The following is a 24758-nucleotide window of genomic DNA, read 5'->3' as shown; positions in this document are numbered from 1 at the left end:
GTCCCAAGTCCCAATTCCCGTGGATCTCTCCCCTCCTCCAGACCCGGGACTGGGTTTCAGAGAGAAAACTGCTTCTTTCTTTTCTCTGCACACCCCCTGCCACCAGGTAGAGGGCAGCTTCCAACAGAAACCCTGTCCCTCCTTCTCCCCCATTCTGTCTAGGCACAGGCACAGTGCCAACAGTCAGGAGAAGAAAGCAGCCACACACTGAAAGCTCAGAGATCCCGATGCCACTCAGATAAGCCCAGTGACCTTTCTCAGAGACACTGTCCCTCCGAAGCAACCCTCAATATCCCTACCTTCCTGAGGCCACTCGCTCAGGGCAGACAGAACTGTCCCAGTTTCCCTGGCCCTGGGATTATGGGCCTGCCAGCGAAGCAAGGTTGCTGACCAGAACTGAGGGCTGGGCACAGGGTGGCCATTCTGACTGCGTAGGTGTTGGTGATGTCCCAGCTCAGCTTTCAGTGCCCGGGACACAGAATAGCTGACAGGCTGAATGAGTAGGTAGCTCCAACAGCCAGTGGGAGATGTGGGTGTGCAACTCCTGGGGACTTCAACACCCTGCAGTATCCCTGTGTGGGAGGACCCTCCCATCACTATGTGGTATTCAGCAGCTGGACAGTTGGGAGACCATACAGTCCTGACACACCCTAGCCCTCTGTCTGCTTCCTGGGTCCACAGTGATCCTCTGTGAGAACATAATAGGAGCCTAGGGAACCCATCAGATTTGGATCAAAAGACCCAAAGGCTGATGCAAAAGGGAGGAGTAACCGTGGTCCTCCAGCTAGAATCCAGCTACATTAGGACAGCCCTGTGAAGCTGTCATGTGACGTTGCCCCGCCTGACGTGTCTGACATGTGACCTGGGTCACATGACTGCCGGCACCCATCTCAGAATCAGGCATGAGCTTTCAGCCTTGTGTCCCTGTGGACCATGGGGTCCCTTCCTGGGTCCTGGTCCTGCTGCTGGGACTGGGGCTGTGTAACCTCCAGGCCAGAGGTGAGTGTAGACTGGTTGCCCTCTCTCCTGACCCTTCTGGGTCCCCGATGATCCCTGCCAGCTCCTGAGCCTCTGCCCCTGCCCTCAGCTGACAGAGTTCTAGACCCGGACTTTCGGGAGAACTATTTTGAACAATACATGGACCACTTCAACTTTGAGAGTTTTGGCAACAAAACCTTTGCCCAGCGGTTCCTGGTGTCAGGTGAGTGTTGTCCCCACAGTACGTTTTCTGCCTGCTTATCCCTACCCTCACAAAAAATTCACATACTTCCCATAGATAAGTTCTGGAAGATGGGCAAGGGGCCCATTTTCTTCTACACGGGGAATGAGGGGGACATCTGGACCTTCGCTAACAACTCTGGATTCATGGTGGAACTGGCGGCCCAGCAGGAAGCCCTGCTTGTCTTTGCCGAGCACGTGGGTACCTGGACAGATCCTGGGAGTCCCTGAGCTGAAGGAGCTGGGAGTGCTGAGGCAGCAGTTTGACATCCCTTCCTGCTTCCTGCAGCGGTACTACGGGAAATCGCTTCCATTCGGTTTGCAGTCCACACAGCGTGGGTATACACAGCTGCTGACCGTGGAGCAGGCACTGGCGGACTTTGCTGTGCTGCTCCAGGCCCTGCGGCAGGATCTTAAGGTCCAGGATATTCCCACCATAGCCTTCGGAGGGAGGTAGGTCCTTGACTTCCCTTCAGGACAGAGGCGTATTTATCCAATCTGACCTGACACAAGATCTGAGGGAGCCCTACTTTTACCCCTCCCTGATGTCCACCCTGTTGTACAGGAAGGGCCAAACAGATGTCTCTTACATTTGCCACATCCTCTGCCCAGCCCCAGTGTTCTCAGTCCTTAACTTCTTACACGGTAGCCCTGGTCTAGCTTTACCTCCTCCTTGACTGGACCTCATAGGTAGTGTTTGCTGAGTTGTTCACACTAGTGGGCCAGTCCCCTCCCGACTTTGTCTCAGCAGTGTCTTCATGCTGGGTCAGGGCAGGGCGTCCACAGGTGCCTTTTTCCCAGTGAAGGTTACTTCTGCTTTGGCCCTTGGGTCAGCATGAGTGGGTCTAAAAGTTTCAGGCCCTTCTTTCCACGCTTGGGTTCTGAGCAGGGAAAGACCAAGGGAAGGAGACAGGTTCAGCCAAGGAACCTCAGCCTGGAGGACAGGAGGGTGAGGGCGCTGGCCTGAGCATGCAGGCCGTGTCCCACAGCCATAATCTTGTGACATCCCCAGTTATGGGGGGATGCTGAGCGCCTACATGAGGATGAAGTATCCCCACCTGGTGGCTGGGGCACTGGCAGCCAGTGCTCCTGTGGTAGCTGTCGCAGGCCTTGGTGAATCCTACCAATTCTTCCGAGACGTCACAGCGGTAAGTGAGTGTACTTAGGTACCCCCAGGGCAGTGCAGCTATGGCAGCGGCAGTAACCATGGCCTTTTCTCCAGGATTTTTATGGCCAGAGTCCCAAGTGTGCCCAGGCTGTGCGGGATGCCTTCCAACAGATCAGGGACTTGTTCCTCCAAGGAGGTGAGGAGGTCCTTCTTCACCTGCTGTCCGCTTTGGACACTCATTCTTGCCTTTCACATTTGCCAGCAGTTTCCCCAGCCTTTTCTCCTGGCCTCTCCCTTCCCAGCTCACGACACCATCAGGAAGAATTTTGGTACCTGCCAGTCGCTTTCCAGCTCAAAGGACCTGACTCAGCTCTTTGTGTTTGCCCGGAATGCATTTACTGTGCTTGCCATGACGGATTACCCATACCCTACTGAGTTCCTTGGGAACCTTCCTGCCAACCCTGTCAAGGTGAGGTGGCTCTCTGGGTGCATAGGCACTGTCACATACTATTCCTCTGTAGGCTAGCAGCCCTGACCTACATTCTGGGACCAGGGAAGGTCAAGCTGGGCAAGGGGTCTCTGCTGAGATATTCTGCTGCCCTTCTCCTCCAGGTGGCCTGTGAACGGATGCTGAGTAAGGGCCAGAGGATCATGGGCCTACGAGCGCTAGTAGGTTGGTCTACTACTTGGCCTTCATGGGGCAAGGGTGGAGAACCTAACAGAGTTGGAGGACCCATAGCCCTGGCCTGGAGCTTTGTCTTATAGGCTGAGATGTAATAGGGGACTCGGTACAGTTTTTGAAAGGACAGGGCCTGTATTGTTGGACTGGGCAAAGGCTGAAGTGGGTAGCATGACTTCCCAGAGGTCCTAGGAACAGGCACAGCTACCAGGCACATTCCAGCTGCCTGGAGACCTTTGGAATCTCCAGCCACAAAGCTCTGCATGCCCTGGTGTGTGGCAGGGTACCGGGGGTGGGATTCCATGGACCCTAGTGCTTTTCTCACCACGGTACACCTACCTTAGGCTTCCTTAAGGTGGGTGGGAAATAGCCTGAGCATGTAGTGTCTGGCTGGCTGCTGGTCCCAGCACTCCTCCTATCTAGGGCTAGTCTACAACTCCTCTGGCATGGAGCCCTGTTTTGACATCTACCGGCTGTACCAAAGCTGTGCTGACCCCACTGGATGTGGCACTGGTTCTAATGCCAAGGCCTGGGACTACCAGGTTTGTGGACATGGGGAGCTGAACTGCCAAGTGTAGGGGTGGGGCTGTGAGGCTTGCCTGTCTTACTTCACTGTGTGGTACCTGCAGGCCTGTACAGAGATCAATCTGACCTTTGACAGCAACAATGTGACAGACATGTTCCCTGTCATCCCATTCTCTGATGAACTCCGCCAGGAATACTGCCTACATACATGGGGCGTGTGGCCCCGGCCAGACTGGCTGCGGACCAGCTTCTGGGGTGGCGGTAAAGAGCTGGGGATTGGGACTGGGAGATGGGAAGGATCCTACCCTCTGTCCTGAGCTGGTTCTGCAGCCCCCAGATGCAGCTCACAGATTTAAGGACCATATTGGATACCTTACCACCACTTACTTTGTTCCTTTCAGACCTTAAAGCTGCCAGCAACATAATATTCTCCAACGGTGACTTAGACCCCTGGGCAGGGGGCGGGGTAAGTCCTGACCTGGCAGCTGATGGCCCTGTATAGGTACTCTTGGCAATGCTTGGGCTGTGACTGTTACTGTTCCCCACTTTGCCAGACTTCTCAAAAAAAAAAAAAAAAAAAAAACAAAAACCCTCTGCCTTTTCAGATTCACGCTCAGGTTCACTCTGCTCCTGTTACTCTTCTATTGAGTGCTTCCTTCCCATATCACTTAATGTAGTCTAACATCTGGTCCACCAGATTTCAATTTTCTTTCCAATGGCACTATTTGCAGCTGCGCAGTAAGCTCGTTATTGCTTCAGTTGCATCCCACAGACAGTGCTGGCATCTGTCAGTGCCAGGGTGGGAGGGGGGCTGCCTACCTGTGGCTTAAAGCACAGGCCACATGCTTCAGATTCCTCCCAACAGATCCGGAGAAACCTGAGTACATCAATCATCGCTGTCACCATCCACGGGGGAGCACATCACCTAGACCTCAGGTGCAGTGAGGCGCAGCCCACCTGGTTCCTTTCTTGATGAATCTGGGCCAGTGGTGGGATGTGGGCTGGATGGGTATGAAGCTCACTCACTCTGTATGCTTGGCACCTGAATGACCCCTCCTCATTTGTCTGCTCCTTAGAGCATCTAACTCAGCAGACCCTCAATCTGTCGTGGAGGTGCGTAAACTGGAAGCTGCCCTCATCCGTGAGTGGGTAGAGGCAGCCAGACCAAAGCAACCAGCAATGCCCAGGTGGCCTGGACCTGAGAAGCAACACTCTTCCAGCTAAGACACAGCATGACTCAGAGATCCCTTGTTTTATGTGAGCAATTGTGACTTGACAGTCCAGATCCATGGTGGCCTGCCTACAATGGACTTGAAGCAAGTGGTGCCAAGGCTGGTGGCAGATGAAAGGGACTGAATAAAACATGGTTGATTGTTGGGCTAGATGTGTCCTTCTCGCCTGGCAAGGTCCACGTGTGGAGGGGTGAAAGACCCTAGGGATGTGCTCTAGACAAGACAACACACTGCACACAGCCTGCTGAGACCAGTTAGACATTTAATTAAGCACAGACTCCAACTCTCAGGTTTCGTGCTTTAGGGTGAGAGGGAGGGAAATCTGCCTTTCCTGGGGAGCAACCCCCCCCCCTCCTCAGGACTGTTCCCCTGTTGTCTGCTTCAATGTGCCACCAGCTCAGCTTTGTGGACATCTTCAACCCAGTTATTCTGACCCACAGCAACTCCTCGAGGGGCACAGGGCAGTTGCTGTCCCCTCAGTACTGACCACACCTTCCAGAGATCAAGGCAAGAGATGAAGAATACATACTTCTCAACTGCTTAGGCTTTGCCCAAAGCCTGAACCTGCCTGTTCACGAGTCTATGGTGCAGAGGACAGAACACGGGGAGGCTGACATCCACGGGAAGGGATATAACCCGATGTGGGGAGGCAGCCTCTACACACGAGAGTGAGGCCTAAGGACACACCACCAGGCAGGTCCTTTGTAGACACCTTTGGGATTAGAGCTGGCTTGGGGTATAAGTGGTTGACAGGAAGTCCCTGGGGCAACTACTGTGCCTCAGAGACACAAGGTGGCCGCCACTGAGCTGCAGATGGGGAGTGAGCAAGTCAAACCTCCAGATCTTGGGGTGCACAGGTAACACAGGCCCCGAGCCTGAGGTGCCTTAGATTCTGTCTAGTTTACCCTACACTACCGCATGGAACTATCCTGGTCTTGGATGGGAAAACCCCATCCATGGCCAGGGACAGTCCACTAACAGGTCAGACAGGGCTACTCTATCCTCATCTCCATGAGCTCAGACACCAAGGCACAAGCATCTCACTATGAGAAAGGTACATGCTTCTGCTGGTGTCCCCCTTCCATATACGTACTCCTACCAGCCAGCAGGTAATCATCACAGACCATCTGAGAAAGCACAAACCAAGCTTTCTGGCCTATTCGCTCTTCAGACCTGAAGTGACAGCAGTTCTGACTAGGGGGCAGCCCCTACAATGTTACCTAGAGAACTTGCTATTCCTTAAGGTCAGTTCAGACTCTCCAGTCCACAGATACCACCCCCCTCCCCAACACAGGACGCATCACAGTGGGACCAAGTCCACTTTCATCTCAGCTGAGAAATCACATTATCCCAGGGTGTCCTGGAAATAAGACAAATTTGCTGTTCTAACCCCTGCCAGCCCAGTAGGGTAGCCAGGAGGATCCCTGAGTCCAACCCGTAAACACCAGAGCCACAAGGCCCCTTGAGGTCACATGGCCCACCAGACCTGTGGGTCAGGACTTGTACAGGCCTTCAGGCCAAGCCCAGCACCTCACTGACTAGGGATATCACTCTGAACTCAACACAGGTACTGGAGTCCTGAGTGGTGCCAGGAGGTGATAAGAAGTTTTGGGACTACCATGGGGGCTGCCTGCAGCCAGCCAACAAGGTCATTTGGGCATAGGAATCAGGAGTCATGGCATGAGTTTTCAAGGAAGTCAAAGGCTTCTGGTAGACAAGTCAGCCTAAATATCCCAGAATCCCATACCTGCTGATTTGACTCTTGTTCCCCCCAACATCTTCATGGAAAGCTGAGACAGGAGAGGCCTAGAACTGAGCAGGAGCATCACACTTGATGGCTGCCCAAAACTATGTGGGCCCTGTGAAGGTCACAGACCCAATAGGCCCACGTCAGCCCTCCATCTGTCCCCAGGCCACGGGCTATCCTCCTAGGCAGGAGCCCAGATGGGTAGGGGATGGGCCTCTGTGTTGAACACACAGGTGTCCAGGCTGAGCAGCTCCAGATCATCAGAAAACAGCAGGTAGAGGTACTTCAGCGTTTCTCCCACAAAGAAGCTCTCCATCTTATCCCTGGGATCAGGCTTCTGGGAATTTTGGACATTGTTGATAGAAGAATAGCCACCTGAGGGGACCTGCATCAGAGTCAAAGCCTTAATGACACAGGTGGAGCATAGCTTGGGCCCAATATGAAGAGCCAAGCCTTGGGAAGCGCCACTAGCCAAAGGTGTCACCCGGGCTACTTGCTCAACCCCAGCATTTATAAACCCAGGGTAGGCTCAGGGCTAGTGACCACCTAAGTAATGGGCACGGTCAACTACAGTTCCATGAGGACCCTGTAAAATGCCAACAACCCGAGTGGCCAGAAACTGTGTCTATAATGGTATGGCCACAGGACATGTCCAGGGTCTAGCTTGTTATACATAACCCAGGGCAGGCACAGGCAAAAAGATAAAATTGTTGAGGTTTGGGGAAAAGAGCTAGGTGTCACACCAGACCATGCCTAGCCCCACCACCTTTCCTAACCCTTCCCAATGGGAAGGCAAGGCAGGCCATGAACTCCAGGTAGGGATGGTGGGGGTGAGGGCAACACTCTGAGCACATGTTTCAGAAACCATGGGCACCACATAGCAAGAGAAGAGAAAGAGACCCTTTCTCAGAAAAGCCTGAGTTCTGAGAGTGAGTCCAGAGACACCGGACATCTGTAAGCCTTGAAAGACAACAGGGCCCCATGCCACTGAGCCCAGCAGGATGAGTACACTATCAAGGTCAAATACAACTCGGGGCAGCCAACTAGAGGCCCAAGAAAGCTGGCTCCTCCCAACCTGTGCCACAGCAGTCTCAAGGGTGGGTCCAGCCAGAGCTCTGCAGGAACCTAGCTGTGTCTGTCACCAGCCAAGACCACAGGGAGGTACCTAACAGCTCACCCGTGTGTACTTATTGAAGCTTTGCAGGATCTCCCAGCCCCAGTCCTGGTACTTGTGGTCCCTTGTGACACGGTACAGATAGAACAGGCTTTCCACAGTCTCCGGCCGCAGCAGGTTGTGCCTGTCAGCTGGCTAGGGGCAGAGCAGGAGGCTTAGGGAGTATCCACCCATGCTGGCATCACCCTTACCCAAATGCTGCCTATGCCCAGGCTCACCTTGACCTCCACATCCTTATGATCCGCCCGAGTGTACAGGTTGAAGTGTGCAATCTCAGGGCTCAGACCTGTCTCCATCTGCCGGTTCATCTCATAGCAGGTCTCCATGAGTGCCTGAGCCAGATCCATGTGGTCAGCTGGAAGGCCATGATGGACACCCAAAGCCAGTGTCCCCGGCAGGAAGCACACCAAGTGGTCCTGGAATCAGAGTGTCTCCTCACATCTGGACCTAGGCCCATGCTGCTAGGCCAGAACCAAGTACACTTAGCCTAACTGGAGGGAAGGAGTCCCAGGGGTAGTGAGGCTAAGCAATACTGGTCACATGCATACTCAAGCCCAGGCAATGCATACTGTACCCTAGAATTCAAGAGGAAAACTACAGTGCAGGCTCCTCCTGGGAGCCATACTGACCCAGGCCCGCTCAACCCCTTCAACCTACTCAAAAATACCTTCAGAGACCTGCTGCATTCCAGGAACCATAGAAGGTACCAAAAGGAAGGCAGCTGGCCCTGGGAGAGCCAGTGACTGCTACTAAAAGGCATGTAGGGCCTCTGTTTGTAAGCTATCATGTGATTAGGTCAAGGCAGGCAGCAAAGGCCAACCTGTGGCCATAGCACATAGCTGTTGACCAGATTTCCTTGTTACTTCTGGCAAAAAAAAAAAAAAAAAAAAAAAAAAAAACCAACCAAGGCTTTGGAAGCCACAAAGAAAGTAGTAGCTTCCTGAAGGTTCTGTCAGTCCATACAACTTACCATCTTGGCACTGAAGCGGCCATGGGCAAGTTCTCCCACGAAGGTGAGCTTTCCAGGCTGAGAATGCCGTAGCAGGTGTGTTTTTATCCCCTCAATGGCTTTAACATAGTCTTCCAGCAGTCTGTGAATAGCACAAGTCAGATTACTCTGGGCATGGCAGGGACCATCTTCCCTAGAGCTACAGGACCAGGAGCTTCGCTGAGCTTGACCCATATACGAGCTCTAGAGACCTAGCCCTCCCTGGGAAGCACATATTGCACACACACAGCCCAAGTCAAAGCTCAGACCCCTGAGCATCTGCCATATGGGCACTGATATAAGGCAGGTCTTGCTGAATGACTCATGCCATTTGGGAGGCAAGTTCACATAGGGGACCTAAACCACCTGCATCACTGCTAGCTTCTAGCAAAGGATGGGGACAGAAGCTTGGGGCCCTGCATCAAGGCAGTGGGTCAGGCCTCACGCTGTCTCCTTCTTGCCACCCTGGATCCACTGCTTTAGCAGGTATTCGTAGTAGCTGTCAGCCCTGGCACCCAAAGTGAACACTCCTGGGTGGGTGAAGAAGCCGCTGTTCGTGTTGATGAACATGGGTACCAGCCCGTCCTTCTTCCCAGACAGGGAGTGGATGTGCTCTGTTACTTTCTCCACGGCCTCCTGCGGCAGACAAGGGGAGAGGGGGCTTACTTTAGTCAATTCTTCCCAAACTTCAGGAAATGGAAGGGGCAGCACTTCCTGACATGTCCCATGAAGCCAGTAGTATCCTAGCACCAAAGCCACATGAAAGCACCAGCAGGGAGAAAACTAAAACCAAATTCTTTACCAACACAGAAACAGAGATCCTCTACAACATGCTAGTAAGGCAATTTAGAAACATATTAACCTGTCATGGCTCCTGATTGAAAATACAAGGATGATTTCAGCACATGAAAAATCACTAAATGTCACAAACATCAACAGGATCACCTCAATTAATTAAACAGTATCAGAACAACCAACGCATGATAGCTCATGCCTATAGCTCATGAGAACTGCATCAAGTTCAAGGCCAGCCTGGGCTATAGACTGAGATCCTGTCTCAAACAAACATATTAAACAAATGAAAAAACAAGCAAAAACCCCCAAACCATTAGAAGGAAACCAATTTTTTCTTTTCCTGATAAAAACATTCAAGAACAATCCCTAACACCTAAGAAAAACAAGTGGAAGCTGGATGTGGTGGCCCACTCCTTTAATGCAGCACTAGGGAGGCAGAGGCAGGCGGATCAATGTGAGTTCTAGGCCAGCCAGGGCTACACAGAGAAACCTTGTCTTGAAAAACAAAACCAACCAACCAACCAACCAACCAACCAACCAACCAACCAACCAACCAAATGAGGTGGCCATCAAAAGAACTCAAATAGACATTTCTCCAGAGAAGTTAAATAAGCACACAAAAAGACATCCATCATCAGGGTGTGGAGAAACTGGGAGACTTGTTATGACTGGTGGAAAGCACTACGCTGGCCCTCTGAAATAAACACAGAATTACCATGCGACCCACCAATTCCAGTTCAAGTGATGAAGCTCAAGAAATTGAGAGTGCACCTCAAATGGATATCTGTATGCTTATGGCCTAGAAGCAACTCAAATGTATACATCAGCAAGAGAGCAGCAAGACCACAGTAAAGTCATCCATATGGGATGATTACAGCAGGGAAAGAATGGAACCCCAGCTGAATGGAAACAGCCATCAGGAGATGGCCAAGTGTGGATTCTACCCACACTAGCCCCCTAGTACATACCCTTCACAGAGATAGACAGTAGACTGGAGCTGTCAGGGGCTGGTGAAGGCAAGCACAGTTTTTTGTTGTTGTTGTAGTTGTTTTTGTTTTTCCAGACAGGGATTCTCTGTGGCTTGAGGCTGTCCTGGAACTAGCTCTTGTAGACCAGACTGGTTTCGAACTCACAGAGATTCACCTGCCTCTGCCTCCTGAGTGCTGGGATTAAAGGCGTGCACCACCACCACCACCACCACCACCACCACCACCACCACCACCACCACCACCGGGCTGGCAAGCAGTTTTTAACTGGCACAAGTTTCCATTTCACAAGATGAGGAGGCTATTAATAACTGGCTTTATGTTAACAGACATATTGAAAATCAATGTGAACCAATCAAATGGCCCAGCAGGTAAAGGCAGCTGCCATGCAACCTGGAGACCTGAGCTTGATCCTTGGAATCCATGTATATAAAGTTAGAAAGACAGAACTGAGTATACCTTGGTTGTCCTCTGACCTCCACACATATACCATAGTAAGTACACACACACACACACACACACACACACACACTTTAAAAAAAAACAAAAAATGAATTACACTTGTGAGGAGCACTAAGATCCAAGGAAACCATGTCTATCTGGAACCTGTCCATCCTACCTGAAATTGTTTTCTTTTTTGGCCCTCTTAGATTTTATTTTTATTTTAAGTGTATGAGTGTTTGCCTGCATGCATGGGTACCACATGTAAGCCTGTTGCACATGGAGGCCGGAAGAGGGTGTCAGAACCTCCAGAACTGGAATTACAGAGAAAGTTGTAAGAGTGCTAGGTGTGGTGACTCACACCTTTAATCCTAGTAGTCTGTAAGAAAACACTGGTGGATTTCTTTGAGTTCCACCAGGGGCCTGGTCTACATAGTGAGTTTTAGGCGAGCCAGAATGATACAGTGAAACTATGCCTCAAATCAAACAATCAACCCAGCAAACAAGCACAAAACAGAGGGTTATGAGACATCACATAGTTTCTGGGTACTGAACCTGGGTCCTTCTGCAAGAGTAGCAAGTACTGAGCCTTCCCTCTAGCTCCTACCTGGAATTTCTTATTTCCAGTAAGACGAGAGAGCTCCCGAAACTCCAGCTGAATGCTTGTCACTTCTGCCACAGTGCTGTCTGATGTCCACTGGGGTGAGTGGGCAAATCCAGTGCCAATGTTCACATCAGAGTATGGAATCTTGGAGGGTGTGGTGAAGGCAGGCATTAACCGATTTCCAAAATCTTCCTAACATAAAATCACAACAGAGATTCAAGTTTGAGCGTTTTTTTTCCACATGACACTGATCTACACCCAAGTGGAGAAACATAGTTTGGTATCTCCCTAATACCCATCACATGGCAAAACTAGGCTATAGCACCAGCACAAAGGGATTTTCCTATACACCACAGCAGCAAAAAACAGTATTGTGGCAGCTCATAAACACCAATGCAGAAGAAACTCAGTTGTACTGAAAGAGGAAACTGGAAATAACGTCTCCAAATGCCACACATCAAGTCCCAGGAAACCTCAGTCAGGAACACTCACAGCTTTTCTCAGGAAGAGGCTGTCCCCCGATAGGTGGTATGTACTCAGCAGGCCCCCTAAGATTCGGATGGTACTCTCAAACAGGTTGACATCAACATTTTTCTGAAAGTTTAACTTCTCTGACACCCAATTCCTTGCTTCCTTAAATTCTGCGTAATGAGAGGGTGAAAGCAAAGAACAAATTTACAAATCTCTCATGCTATTATGGAACAAAGTGTAGTGGCACAGGCCTGTAATCCTAGCACTTGGGAGGCTGAGGCAGGATGACTGCCCAAAGTTCAAGGCCAGGGGCTAACAGTACCAGCCAAACCTATATACTAGACCCTGTTTTTTTTTTTGTTTTTTTTTTATGTATATGGGTGTTTTGTGTGTAAATATGTCTGTGCACCATGTATTTGCATGCCTGCAGAAACTAGAAGGTATCAGATTCCTCCTGGAAATGGGGTTATAGATGGGTGGTGGGAACCAAACCTGGGTCCTCTGGGAGAGCATCCAGTGCTCTTAAATATTGTGCCATCTTTCCAGTCTCTCAAGACGCTGTTTAAAAATACATGTTGGGGCCGGGCGTTGGTGGCGCATGCCTTTAATCCCAGTACTCGGGAGGGAGAGACAGGCAGATCTCTGTGAGTTCGAGGCCAGCCTGGTCTCCAGAGCAAGTGTCAGGACAGGCTCCAAAGCTACACAGAGAAAACCTGTCTCCAAACAAAACAAAACAAAACAAACAAACAAACAAAATACATGTTGGGATTTTATTTTTATGTGTTCAGATGTTTTACCTGTATGAATTTCTACGTACAACATCAGATCTTCTGCAACTAAAGTTACAGACAGTTGTTAGTTGCCATGTGGGTACTGTAAACAGAACCTGGTCCTGTGGAAGAGTAGCCAATCCTCTTATCCAATGAGCCTCAAGACACTTTTTTAAAACCAAAATAAACAAACAAAAAAGCCAGCCAGTCATGGTATAGCATAACATAGAGGTAGGTATCTTCAGCTATACATGGAGTTCAAGGCCAGCCTAGGCTACCTGAGACCTGTCTTAACAAACAAGAAAGGTGAGATGGTCAGTTACCCACTTACCAATAAGTCTGACTACCTGGGTTCAATCCCTAGAACCCACATGGTGGAAGAAGAAAACCAACTCCCACAAGTTGGTGTCTGACCTATACATGTGTGCTGTAATACACATAAGTGCCCACACACAAAGACACACAAAAACAACACATTTAACAAACAATCCCAAAACAAAAGGCTTCTTCAGAGAAAGGATATCCGGTGGAGCAGCCCTGGTAAATGTAAATAGTCACTACCAGACACTATGACACAAAGAGCACACGAGTGACTCACTGGTGGCCATCAAACCACTAAGCAATTAAACAAATGTTTAAACTACCAATTTGGAGCTGGAGTAATACCTCAGCAGTGAAGAGCACTTGCTGCTCTTATAGGATGGTTATCCGCACCATCAGGAGGGTCATAACTGTGTGTAACTCCACTTTAGAGGATCTGATGTCTCTGGCATTGCAAGGGTACCTGCACTCATATGCACATACCTACATGCAAACACACAAGCCTACACATGATTAAAAATAATAAAACTTTTAAAATAAACAATTACCAATTTAGAAATGATTAAGGATCCACACTACCAAATTAAATGGGATCTGCATAACCTAAGGATGACATCTTGGAGATACAGAGCCAAGTCCAGCCCTCTTGCTGTTTCAGAACAGACAGAATGAGATCCCAAGGCCACCCTCAGCTCTTCAGGAGATAAGAGACAGCTGCTCTGAGTGAGTGGCTGGATGAAAAATGGGCTCTGAACACACTAAGCACACACTTTCCTGTACCCAGGAAAAGAAAAAGTCAAAGTCCAATGGAGTAGCATTTGTAGCCTACATGGATCACTTACATCCTGCTCTGGTTTATGTGCCACACATGGAAACTCAGTCCAATTAATAAAGGAGTCATTACCTTCTTTCAGACCCAAAATCCACATGGTATCCAAGGCATCGATCAGCGTGAGGCCCAGGCCAAACCACTCACTGAAAGTTTTGGACACAGGCTTCAGTTCATCATGGCCCCAAGCGAACTCTTTGTAACCCTTCCAAGCATGGAGAAAGGCCTCAATCACCCCCTCCTGGCGCTCATTTGGGAGGCCTAGAGAGGAGATAGCACAAGTAATAGTGGACAGCTCCACTCTTGGGGCAGACTGCAGTTCAAAGACCAACTGTGACCCCTCAGTTATTATACTGACATGGATACTGGCAAGAATTATTAGTATAAAAAAGGGCAGAGTGAGTTACAGTGAAGCAGTGATGGCTGAGGCCAGAGCACAACACTAGACCCTCAGAGATATACACAGTGATCATTAAGCATGTTCTCTGGAGGCCATACTCAATGGCACTAGGACCTCAGGTCCCTCTCTGATCAAGGGATATAGGGCAGCATTCCTATGATCTGCCACAACATTGAAGAGCAAAGCCCTTTGAAGCAGATGGTGAATGCAGAGCCTAACCACTGAGACGTGTACTATAAATTTAGGAATAAGTAGTAACCAGTGACAGGGCACTATGGCATATACACTCTATATGCACACATATTGTCCAACCAAATGAGCTTCCAGAGTCCCATGGGGACAGGGGCAGGTGCAGATACACCAGTACCTATATGGCCTCCTTGAGAGTGCCTCACCTCCATGGGGAGCTTTTTCCTCTCAAACTAGGCAGCACATAGCAGTCTGTAGGGCGCCATACCACATGTCTCTTCTCACCAGGTCATAAGGTTCCTGTTGATGGACATGGCTTGACCCTACCACACCTAACACAGTGGTTTCTATGTGCCCCAACAAGTGGTACCAAGAATCAGAGGTTCAGCTTCCTATAAGCGGGACCGCAGGACTAGCCACAGCCTCAGTTTCTCTATGTACAATGGAGCTATGTAGACATCTCTTATCTCAAAGAACATCATAACAGAAACAGGCTAGGTACACTATGAGAATGGAAATGGGCTGGTACACACAGAGCTCTTAGAACAAGACTAGGATCAAGCAGATCTGTAAAAAATGCTACAGTCCCAGTGACCCACAGACCAGCCCAAAGACCTGTTAGGTCTTGAAATAAGTTGACACATCAAGGGACGCTGTGTCTCTTATTTTCTTAAAAAATTATTATGCATGTATTTTTTTAGGCATGAGTACTTTGTCTGCATTCATGTCTGAATGCTGGAAGAGGGTATTAGATCCCATTATAGATGGTTGTGAGCCACCATGTTGTTGCTGGGACTTGAAATCAGGACCTCTAGAAGAGCAACAAGTACTCTTAACCATTAATTCATCTCTTCAGTCCCTGATTTTCTTTTTCTTTTTTTGAGATGGGGTTTCTCTGTGTAACAGCCCTGGCTGTCCTAGAACTTGCTTTGTAGATCAGGCTGGCCTCAAACTCAGAGAGATCCACCTGCCTCTGCCTCCCAAGTGTTGGGATTAAAGGTGTGTGCCACCATGGCCACCTTCTTTTCTTTCTTTAATAAGGCATTTGTTTTATTTTATTGATGCCCAGGCAGTGGTGACACACGCCTTTAATCCCAACACTCAGTGGCACAGGCAAGTAGATCGCTGTGTTTGAGGCCAGCCTGGTCTACAAAGCAAGTTCCAGGACAGCCAGGGCTACACAGAGAAACCCTGTCTACAAAACAAAACAAAAAAATATTTGATTAAATCTTTATCATTAAATGTATGAATTTAATCTTGTCTATCTTCTTATGCTAAGACACAACCTGGCCCAGGAGCAGAATGGCAAAGTTAAAACTTCTCAAACACAGCATCCTCTCTAACAGCTTAGTGATCAGGTGAAAAATCAGGGGAACCAAGAAGCCACAGATAGTCACAAGGGCTGTATGTGGACAGAACATGGATGCTGAAGGGTGAGCTGCACAGGGGTCAGAATGCAGAATGTTAACTCCCAGGCTCTTGGGCACAGGATCTGGTGAGGCAAGGGGGCAGGAAGACTCACCTGACTCTTTCCATATCCTAGGTGCCAGAAAAGGAGGTTTGGTGGAGGCTTCAGCTCTTTTTGAAGGGAGTTCTGTGGCCTGTTCAGGCTCAATCACTGCTCCCCGCCAGCTGGGGGTGGGGGTAGGGCAGCACACAGGAGAAAAGCAGTCAGCTAGATCAAGGCCTGCTCAGTACAGAGTGACAGGAAAACAACCAACCAATCCTGACAAGCACTCATCTGAATATGGCTGCCTGAGTACAGTTATCTGGATGTGGAGAAGACAATCCCAGGGCTGTAAAAGGGAGAGGCTAGATCAGAGATCTAAGTAAGAGAAGCTCCTGCGATCTGTAGGGAATTTCAAGGAGGCACCCTGTGGAGGGATGCAGTAGCTAAAGGCTGATGCTGCTAAGGTAGTGACTGTGCTTTACTGAATAAACCCAAAGTAAAGTCAGATGGGTCAGAAGTCAGGGTAGCTGTCTAGACTGGCTCCTCTCTATGGATAAATATGACATCTGGAGAGTCCATCTAGGGTTCTGCTTAATGATAAGCACACCAGGAACAGGCAGAGGTTTGAGTGTAACCTACCTGGTTGAGTGTAGACCCAAAGGGTTTCTTTTTTGTTGCTGTTATAGTATATTTCTTTTTCTGTTTTTCTTAATTTTTATTTTATGTGTATTAAATGTTTTCCTGTATATATGTATTTGCACCATGTGTGTGCCAGGTGCCCTCAGAGGTCAGAGGAAGAAGTCAGATCCCCTGGAACTGTTGTTATAGATTGTTGTGAGCCACTATGTGGATCCTGAGAACTGAACCTGGTTCCTTTGCAAGAACAAGTGTTCTTAACCTCTAATCCATCTTCCCAGCCCACTCTCTCTGAGTAGCCTTGGCTGGCCTGGAGCTTGTTACATAGACCAGGCTGGCTTTGAATTCACACATATCCACCAGCCTTTATCTCCCAGGTGCTGGGATTTAAAAGGTGTGAGCTACCATGCTTGGCATCTTTCTTCTCTCTCTCTCTCTCTCTCTCTCTCTCTCTCTCTCTCTCTCTCTCTCTCTCTCTTCTTTTCTTCTCCCCCTCCCTCCCCCTCCTCTGGTTTTTCATGACAGGATTTTACTGTGTAGCATTGACTGTCCTGAAACGCACTCAATCACTCTGCAGAACTCACTCTGTAGCCTCAAACTCACAGACATCCACCTGCCTCTGCCTCCCAATCCAGCTTCTTTCTTTCTTTATTTTTTTTATAATATAGAATGCTTCACAGATTTGCATGTCATACTTACATAGGAGACAGACTAGTCTTTTGTCATTTCAAAGGATCTCTACAACAACCTGAGTAGAATTGGGCCCAGGCTCAGATACTACCTCTCACTCCTTCTGTGTTTAAGAGCACATTATAAGCAATACCAAGTTGAGTCAGATACCGGCTGTGGAAGCAAATCTTTCCCTCCTGCAAACATGACCAAGCGCTTCTCAAGACAAGCACTCTCTCTGGGACTTTTCTACGCTGCTCCTTTCCATACTGTCTCCTTACGTGATCACAAATCTAACACCTCAGGACAGCTCCTCAGGCTCAGAGCTTAGGGCACTCCTCCTGGTAGAGCGGCACCTGATGTTTTCAAGCGTGACGCTGAGTAGGAAACGAAGCTGAAAGCCTTTTAAGACTGAGGCATCTGTGAGTATTGCCAGCCAGAAACTTGTCAGCTCAGTCCAGGGGAACCAGGTTACACCCTCTCATTCTGTTCACTGTCAAGCCAGAAGTGCTAGAGAGGTGCCTGTCACCAGTTGTCACCCCCATAGCTGCCTGCCATAGAAAGAAGCTGAGTCTCGCTTTCCTCCTTACCTCATTCCTCTTGAACCTCACACTCCTTAAAACAACCTTGCTCTCAAATGGAAAAGCACACAATGAGAACAGGCCATAGACTAAATGTGGCTCTGAAATTTGACTGTATAATAAAACTTACTGAAGCCATCTTTAGAATACTGTTTGCTTCAAATGGAAAATACGACACGGACAAATGAATTCTCACTAAAATAAAACCAGCAAGGCTGGCATCAGATACAGCATATTCAGACCCATCTCCTGCTATCATACCTGATGATGGTTCTCTGTGTGTTTTCTTCCTGCTGAGCATTCCCCAGGGCTGTTTCCTTCTCCTTAGCATCATCCTCTGTCCCATCTTTGGAGACTGTGTTGGGGGGTCTGATCTGTAGGTGGGGAGGGCCCCGCCGGAAATGCCTTAGCCGCTTCTAAACCAAAATCAGAGTCTCAAATGAAAAATCATCACCTGTCATGGCCTGAGCTTCTCTATATGTATAAGATTCTGTCCCTCAAATGTGCATTCATACCCAAAGAGGACAGTGGGCTGTTGTGCTCTACCAAGCCTTGGGGGGAATTGGTTTCACTTTTTAGCAGTCTGCAGGTTTGAGAAATGAGTTGCTTAGGAACTTGGAGAAATACCAAATGGCTAGTACAGGTCTGGATACAGAGTTGAGAGCCCTGGTTGGGATAGTTTAAAACTGAAACAGTCCTAGAGAGATAAGAATGACAAAGACAAAGACACTATGGATGACAGTCAGGGTTACTCACTCTATCTGGGAAAATGTAAAAAGACCTTGGGTTCTCACAGATTACAGGGTTGCAAATGACAGAGCTAGGTTCCCACTGTCACCCTCCACCCAGGGCAGTCCTGTCAATAGGATAGTGTACTTCCCAGACTTATTCTGTGCTCCCATAGCATTAGGCACAGAAATTTAACCTTAGCTTTATTTATATCCTCAATAAATGATTTGGTAAATCACATTAAAATACACATGCAATGAATAACCTAGATATAAGAATTTACATGAAAGAAGATACCAAAAATTCAGGATAAAAATGCACACGACAGGGGGCAGAGGAGGAGGGGAGGGAAAGGGACCTGGGATTGACATGTAAAATAATTTTCTTTCTAATTAAAATAAAAAAATATTATAATACAAAAAAAAAAAAAAAAGCACATGACACAGACCTAGTTCCAGCACTCCAGAAGCAGAAACAAGCTAGTCTCTGAGTTCGAGGCCAGCTTGGTTTACAGATCCCATTCCAGGAGAGGCAGGGCTGCTGTGGGATAACCCTTCTGTATGCTGTGAATACGTATTTCTCTCATTGGTTAATAATAAAGCTGACCTGGCCTATAGCCAGGCACAATGAGGCTAGATGGGAAAGCCAAATGGAGATACAGGGAGAAAGAAAGGTGGAGTCGAGCCAGCCGACAGAGGAACAAGGCATGCTAGAGAACAGGTAAAGCCATGAAGCCACAGGGCAAAAGTAGATTAATATAAACGGGTTAATTTAAGTTCTAAGAGATACTTAATAATAAGCCTGGGCTATAGGCCAAACATTCTATAATTAATATAAACTTTTGTATGATTATTTGGGACTAGGAGGTAGGAACAAAAGAAAAGTTCCACTTCCGTTTATATAGGGTTACACAAGAACCCCTGTCTCGAAAAACTAAATAAGTAAATAAATAAATCCACATGATACCTAATCCACAATTGTGTTCAAATGTATACATCCAATTAAATCTACTAAAGTACACCAAATATTAAAAAATTTGCCTTGAGTAGGATGACAGTAGATACATTCATGTTATATCTGTCTTAGCATTCCAATTTTCCTTCTTGTGACACTGAAATTGGTTAAAGCATAAACATGAGAAGCTATCTCCTCCCTGTAGAGAAAAGCCAGAGGCTGAGCACATGACAAAGTCCATAAAGCTGCTCAGGGCAGCACACCGAGCCACTGGGAAAAACTACAATACTTATCTCTTGCATATGGCAACATCACAGCTTAAGGAAAAATCCAGAGCAGGAAAGTATCCACCCAATGGAAAAATCCCATCCTGCAGGGAAGCTTCTTAAGCAGGAAGCCCCTGAACCTGACCAGATTCCCTAGGCCAGTCTCTGCCAGAGTAAGCAATAACAGCTGAGAGTCCTACACAGAGGAGCTGAGTCGAAATGAAGACCCAGACCAGACAAGCTACTTGAAAGGAGCAGAAAACAGTGAGCTGCCCGAAGGAGTTTAGACCAACTAAGTCACCTGGAAAGGCCACTCTTCAACTTGAGCTGCCTGTCACTGGGGTGGGGTGGGGTGGGCTTTGGGTCATTTCTGCTCCTGTAAGTAAACCTCTCCCCCATACTCCCGTAAGTAACCCCAGTAAAGTAACTGGTTCACCAAGGTGAACTCTGGTAGAATCCTGTACTTGAGTCTATTGTGGGACCCTTATGTGTGTGTGTCGCACCTCCCTGGGGAAGGTTTTACCACACACCACCTCTGCATTCCCTCTTCTAGATTCCACAAGCCCAAAGAACACAAGGAAACTGGAAGCACCACCATATGCACACACACAAAGCTGTCTAGAAGCAAGTCTGTCACCCAAAAGCTGTATCAACAGTCATACATGGATGGCACATTGACTGTCCTTTTCCAAACTCTACCCACTCCCCATTACGGCCTGACCAAGGGGCTTGCCAGCATAGGGCTCTGTCTACTTTCCAGTACTTTCTAGAGAGTATTCAGAAACTTAGTAACAACAAGCTTTCTGAAGAAAAAAAAAAAAAATACAACACTCCCTGTTTAGAATGAAGGTCACTCAAATTCACCAGGACTGACAACCCTATGCTTGGATCCCTGACCAATGTGTGTCTATTTCTCAACTCAGGAACCAGTACTAGGGAAGCAGTTCCCTAGAGTGGCTGTCAGCAAGGGTTTCCTGTTTGTATGATACCATACCCTACAGGGATATGAAACCTCCACCTGTGTCCAAGACTCCACCCACAGGGGAAGTTGAAGTCTTGTAACATCTGCTAGGTGTAGTCTTGGCTATGGGGAGGAAAAAAAAAAAAGATAGCCAAAGGCTTCAGAGTGTAGAGAAACTCAATTACTGTGGGCAACTGACCCAACTCTCAAGAAATCTGGGTCTGGCCCTTCTCTGTCACAAGTCAGCTCCCAGCAACTGCCTCTTTTGTTGCCTCTGACCTACCTGTAGGCTCTACTCCATCTGCCCCACTCCCCACAACCCTAATCTTCCCAGAGTGGGCACCCCAGGATGCGGCCGGGCTGTTCCCAGAACCCCTTCTAGACAAACCACACTGCCTCTACCCAGGACTCCACAGACATGCCTCCCGACAGGTGATTCTAATACCACCCACCCTCAATGGCTCAGAGCTGCCTCCTAGGCACAACACAGCAGTCAGAAGGAGCACCTCAGCGTTCCCACTGTCTCTCCCTCATTTCTCACAGGCCCCTCTGCATGGGAGACCCCTACTCTTTCCCACACCATGCCCTAACTGTGCAGCATCTCCCTCCGCTTTCGCTGTGAAGCAACTCCACACAAGCACAGCTCTATTCTCCCTCCTCAGCTCTTCCTGATCACACCGTCTACACCCCTTAGACACCATCAGAACCACAACTGGACAGAGCCTAGTCCCTACTCCCCAGCCTGCTCCATCGGAAGGTCACTTCACAAAGGTCTATCATCTCCTTCAACCTTGCTCTGACCACCCAGACAGAAACAGGGGCTTCTGGAACAGTCCCAGATGGCTCCAGCTCTCAGCACACTGCCACAAGCCAACTGTCCAATCCTATTTGCTGCTCGTTTCTCATCAGCCCTTCCTATCAGCTCCTGTGGTTCCTCAAAAGAGAAAGGTCTCTTTCCTTATGAGTGGGAAGCCATCACCTAACATAGAAGCTGGACCACGGTGGTGTGCCAAGAGAATGAAGCAAGTGTCTGCTTCTTCTTTCCCCAACTTTATACAGACAGCCTCAACTGAGCCAGTGTGAGGTTGAGTGTGATAGTGGAAAAGCCTTCAGCCTCTCTGGGCAATACTTGCCTACTTGCAATGCTCCAGAACAGACCCCAGTGACAACTCCACATAGCCTTTACTGGAAATACCTGAGGGACTATATCTGGAAAATCTTCTGGTTTAGCTCTTTCCTTCTGAGGCGCTGGTAGGGCAGGTGGGACTTCTGGCTTCACCTTCTGTTCTTCTGCAGGTCTGCCACTCAGCGCTGTGGGAGAAAAATCTTTCACCTTAAGGCCCAGATGCCTAAACAGGTGTTATTTGTTTAGGTCAGTGAGATCTCCTAGAAGCTACTGAATTCAAGAAAGTCCAGAGGAATCAAATTAGATACAGGCTGAATCAATTCTTTTTTCAAGCACCTGGCAGTATGTGTCCTTAAGCACAACATGCAAACCCCCAAAACTATCAACCTAATAGTGTCTATTTTGGAAAGAACAACATGGTGGTAAGCAGCCTGATCGGAGCAATTTGCAGCACTGTTTGGGTCTCCAGAAACGGCAACCCTAGAGAAGCCCGGAGGGATCCTCACCACCCTCTTAGGAAATCTGCTGGTCTTTGGCAAACACATTGTATCAAGCGGTAGGGACACTTATGTGAATAGTGTTGATGCTTTTGACTGATATTCTCTGAAAGAGAGGCAGCACTGTTGGCACCAAATACCTAGAGAGCAGCCTTCAGAGTCTGCTGCACAACCAGGTGGTCATACTGACCTCCGAATTTCCCCCTTAGATGCATTTCTTGTGCATCTGTCACCGCATATGCCTCCTGGTACTGTTTCAACTGGATGGCAAGAATGTATCTTACTCCAGCCTGCGCCCCCACTACCCTAATACCGCTAGTATTTCTAGTACCTTTCCACTGGTCAGCCGCCTGGAGATAAGACAGGAATCCACAGAGAATCAGAAAGCCCAGGAGGAAGAGAATAACATTCCGCTGTAACCTTGAAAGTTGCTTCCATTTCTGAGGAAGAGCCAGAAATGACACTTGTCACAGATTCGGAGGAGAGCAATTCACAGAGACCCTGAGGTATGTCTTCACCCAAGGTAAGCTCCCTGTCAACAAAGTTTACATTGCTGGGGCAGCACCAGAGGTGAAAGAGCACACTAGCTCGTACGTGGCAAGAGAACCGTGCACCATCTGTCCAGCTGCACGTGCAACTGAGAAAAACTGAACTCCCCATGACCTGGCTCAGGCGTCGACCGAACCCTGACTCTGACCATACATGCTGTGCCCGTGCCCCTCAGCCAAGGACCACCAGGAACACCTGGCTTCAGTTAGGGGAACCAACAACACCGGAACACAAGCCGCGAGAGCCAGACGCGGCAGAGGACCTTCTAGAAGCTGGAAGAGACCAGGACACCGGGTCCAGGCTCCGGCTGGCCACTACCCCGGGCAGGACGTCCCCGGCCCGGACCCCGCCTCACCCTCCAGCATGAGCGCCGCCGCCGGCTCTTGCTGTTGTCGTAGCTCTCGCCCAGGCTCAGCGTCACCGAGATGAAGTCCCGGTGAGGCGCCGGCGGCGGCGGTGGGTACATGACTGCGAAACCGGCCCAAGAGACCTCGCTTGCTGGAGGCGTCAGGAAGCCCAAGACTGAGAAAGATCGCGGGCTGCCATAGCGAAGGCGTCCACACCCCGCCCATCGCCCTAGACACCAGCGCGCACGCGCCCGTCTTGGCGGTCATTGCGCAAGCGCACAATCCGCGTTAATCACCGCGCATGCGTACAGTGTCGTGTCGCGATTCCCTAGTGAATCGCTGGCGTCAGGATGCCCGCCCCTCCACCGTTTGACGTAATTTCATCGCGTCCTTACGTCACTGCTTTGCGTCCACCTGTGCTTCCGTAGGCGCCCTGCAGAGTCCCTGATGGGGGTGGGCCGGCCGCCGCGTGGTGGTGTGGTCCTTGTCGCGCTTCTGCCTCCCTTGAGATGCAGACGTCCGGTCCTGAGGGACCTCCGCGCTCGGTCTCGGAGAGCTAGGCCCCGCGTCCACCTACCGCGCCTGGAGGGGAAACGCAGAACTGGCGACCGAGGGAAGGGGCGGCCCTGCTGAGGCTGAGGCCTGGCCTGGCTCCGCGTCCTGAGGCGGCGGCCTTTTCTTTCTCGTCGCTGCGGTCTGGGAGCTACCTTTTCTCCGATCATTCCACTCCGAGCCCCCACGGACTTGGAGAACTGTGTACAACGACTGCGCTTTGCCGGGCGCGTGGTTCCCTCGAGGAAAACACCCAAAACGGCAAAACTGCCCACTGTCCGGGAGCCGAAACTACTGCCTCCCAACAGCTTAGCTGTGACATCTCTGGGTGTGTGGAGGGTTCCTTGCTCAGTGAACATACTTGATTTACAGAAGACCCTACTGTGCCCCTTTCCCCTACTTTAGTTCCTCTCTGGTTTCGATACTTGGACGACTGCGTATCTTCTAAAATTAAGTGGAATTCTGGAGCCAGGTCTGCTTATTCCCAAGTGCTGCTAGTTAGAGCTCAAAGTTAAAGAGTTAATTCAGAGAGAAAATAGAGTTTCTGGAACTCACTCTGTAGACCAGACTGGCAACGAACTCAGAGAGATCCGCCTGCTTCTGCCTCCTTAGTGCTGGGATTAAGATGAATAAAACACTTCTGTAGCTAAAAATCTTCTAGTTCAAGTCAGGCAAAAATGAATGATAATCTCCTGTGGAACAAATCCTTGTCCAGGTTCAGAATCTAGCATCAATTAAGGATTTGGAGTTGAGAGAGGAAAACCAAGTCAGCGACAGAGCGTAAAGATAAGGTAACCCCAGCCTGATACCAGCAGCAAAGTGACACTGACACTCTTGTATGTGTCCATATATGGAATCTTACCACCGCAGAGGGTGAGAAAGGAGGAGTGCTACAATTTTAAGGCTAGCCTTGGATTATGTAGTAAGTTCCAAGCCAGCCTGGGCCACAGAATGAAACTGTCTT

General features: G+C 49.2%; 2 protein-coding genes across 4 annotated transcripts; one reads left to right on the top strand and one right to left on the bottom strand.

Moving 5' to 3' along the window:
• Positions 1–840: 840 nt before the first annotated feature.
• Dpp7 (dipeptidyl peptidase 7) lies at positions 841–4909 on the top strand. Its single transcript, XM_027422868.2, has 13 exons — positions 841–999; positions 1088–1201; positions 1277–1416; positions 1508–1671; positions 2231–2366; positions 2441–2522; positions 2629–2795; positions 2939–2999; positions 3429–3547; positions 3635–3791; positions 3932–3996; positions 4396–4466; positions 4607–4909. The coding sequence occupies exons 1-13, from the start codon at positions 903–905 to the stop codon at positions 4752–4754; spliced, it is 1521 nt and encodes a 506-aa protein (XP_027278669.1). The 5' UTR covers positions 841–902; the 3' UTR covers positions 4755–4909.
• Positions 4910–5007: 98 nt separating this feature from the next.
• Positions 5008–23480, bottom strand: LOC100756512 (endoplasmic reticulum mannosyl-oligosaccharide 1,2-alpha-mannosidase). Of its 3 annotated transcripts, none has more exons than XM_027422865.2 (13): positions 23251–23480; positions 22678–22786; positions 21919–22034; positions 18075–18229; positions 16000–16109; positions 13964–14149; positions 11990–12138; positions 11501–11689; positions 9117–9307; positions 8654–8774; positions 7902–8099; positions 7687–7814; positions 5008–6894 (listed from the first exon to the last, which is right to left on the bottom strand). In XM_027422865.2, exons 1-13 carry the CDS (start codon positions 23359–23361, stop codon positions 6795–6797), a joined length of 1863 nt encoding a protein of 620 aa, XP_027278666.1. In that variant the 5' UTR covers positions 23362–23480; the 3' UTR covers positions 5008–6794. The 3 variants fall into 3 exon arrangements, with proteins under 3 accessions (XP_027278666.1, XP_027278668.1, XP_027278667.1); XM_027422867.2 differs by having other exon boundaries at positions 7687–7818; positions 23251–23479; XM_027422866.2 differs by lacking the exon at positions 13964–14149 and having other exon boundaries at positions 7687–7818.
• Between the last annotated feature and the right edge of the window lie 1278 nt (positions 23481–24758).

This window comes from Cricetulus griseus, chromosome 6, assembly GCF_003668045.3.
Source record: "Cricetulus griseus strain 17A/GY chromosome 6, alternate assembly CriGri-PICRH-1.0, whole genome shotgun sequence".
Taxonomy (NCBI): Eukaryota; Metazoa; Chordata; class Mammalia; order Rodentia; family Cricetidae; genus Cricetulus; species Cricetulus griseus.
The sequence above is the reverse complement of the archived record's forward strand: the minus strand, read 5'-3'. Positions and strand labels throughout refer to the sequence as shown.

Bases quoted from the DNA above. Each gene is read 5' to 3' on its own strand.
- Dpp7 (XM_027422868.2), top strand. From the start codon at position 903: ATGAGCTTTCAGCCTTGTGTCCCTGTGGACCATGGGGTCCCTTCCTGG. The intron at 1,672-2,230 runs GTAGGTCCTTGA...TGACATCCCCAG, and splicing joins ACCATAGCCTTCGGAGGGAG to TTATGGGGGGATGCTGAGCG. The intron at 4,467-4,606 runs GTGCAGTGAGGC...TCTGCTCCTTAG, and splicing joins GCACATCACCTAGACCTCAG to AGCATCTAACTCAGCAGACC.
- LOC100756512 (XM_027422867.2), bottom strand. From the start codon at position 23,361: ATGTACCCACCGCCGCCGCCGGCGCCTCACCGGGACTTCATCTCGGTG. The intron at 18,230-21,918 runs GTATTTCCAGTA...ATTTTGGTTTAG, and splicing joins TTCCAGATATAGTCCCTCAG to AAGCGGCTAAGGCATTTCCG. The intron at 9,308-11,500 runs GTAGGAGCTAGA...TGTCTGCCGCAG, and splicing joins CTGGAAATAAGAAATTCCAG to GAGGCCGTGGAGAAAGTAAC.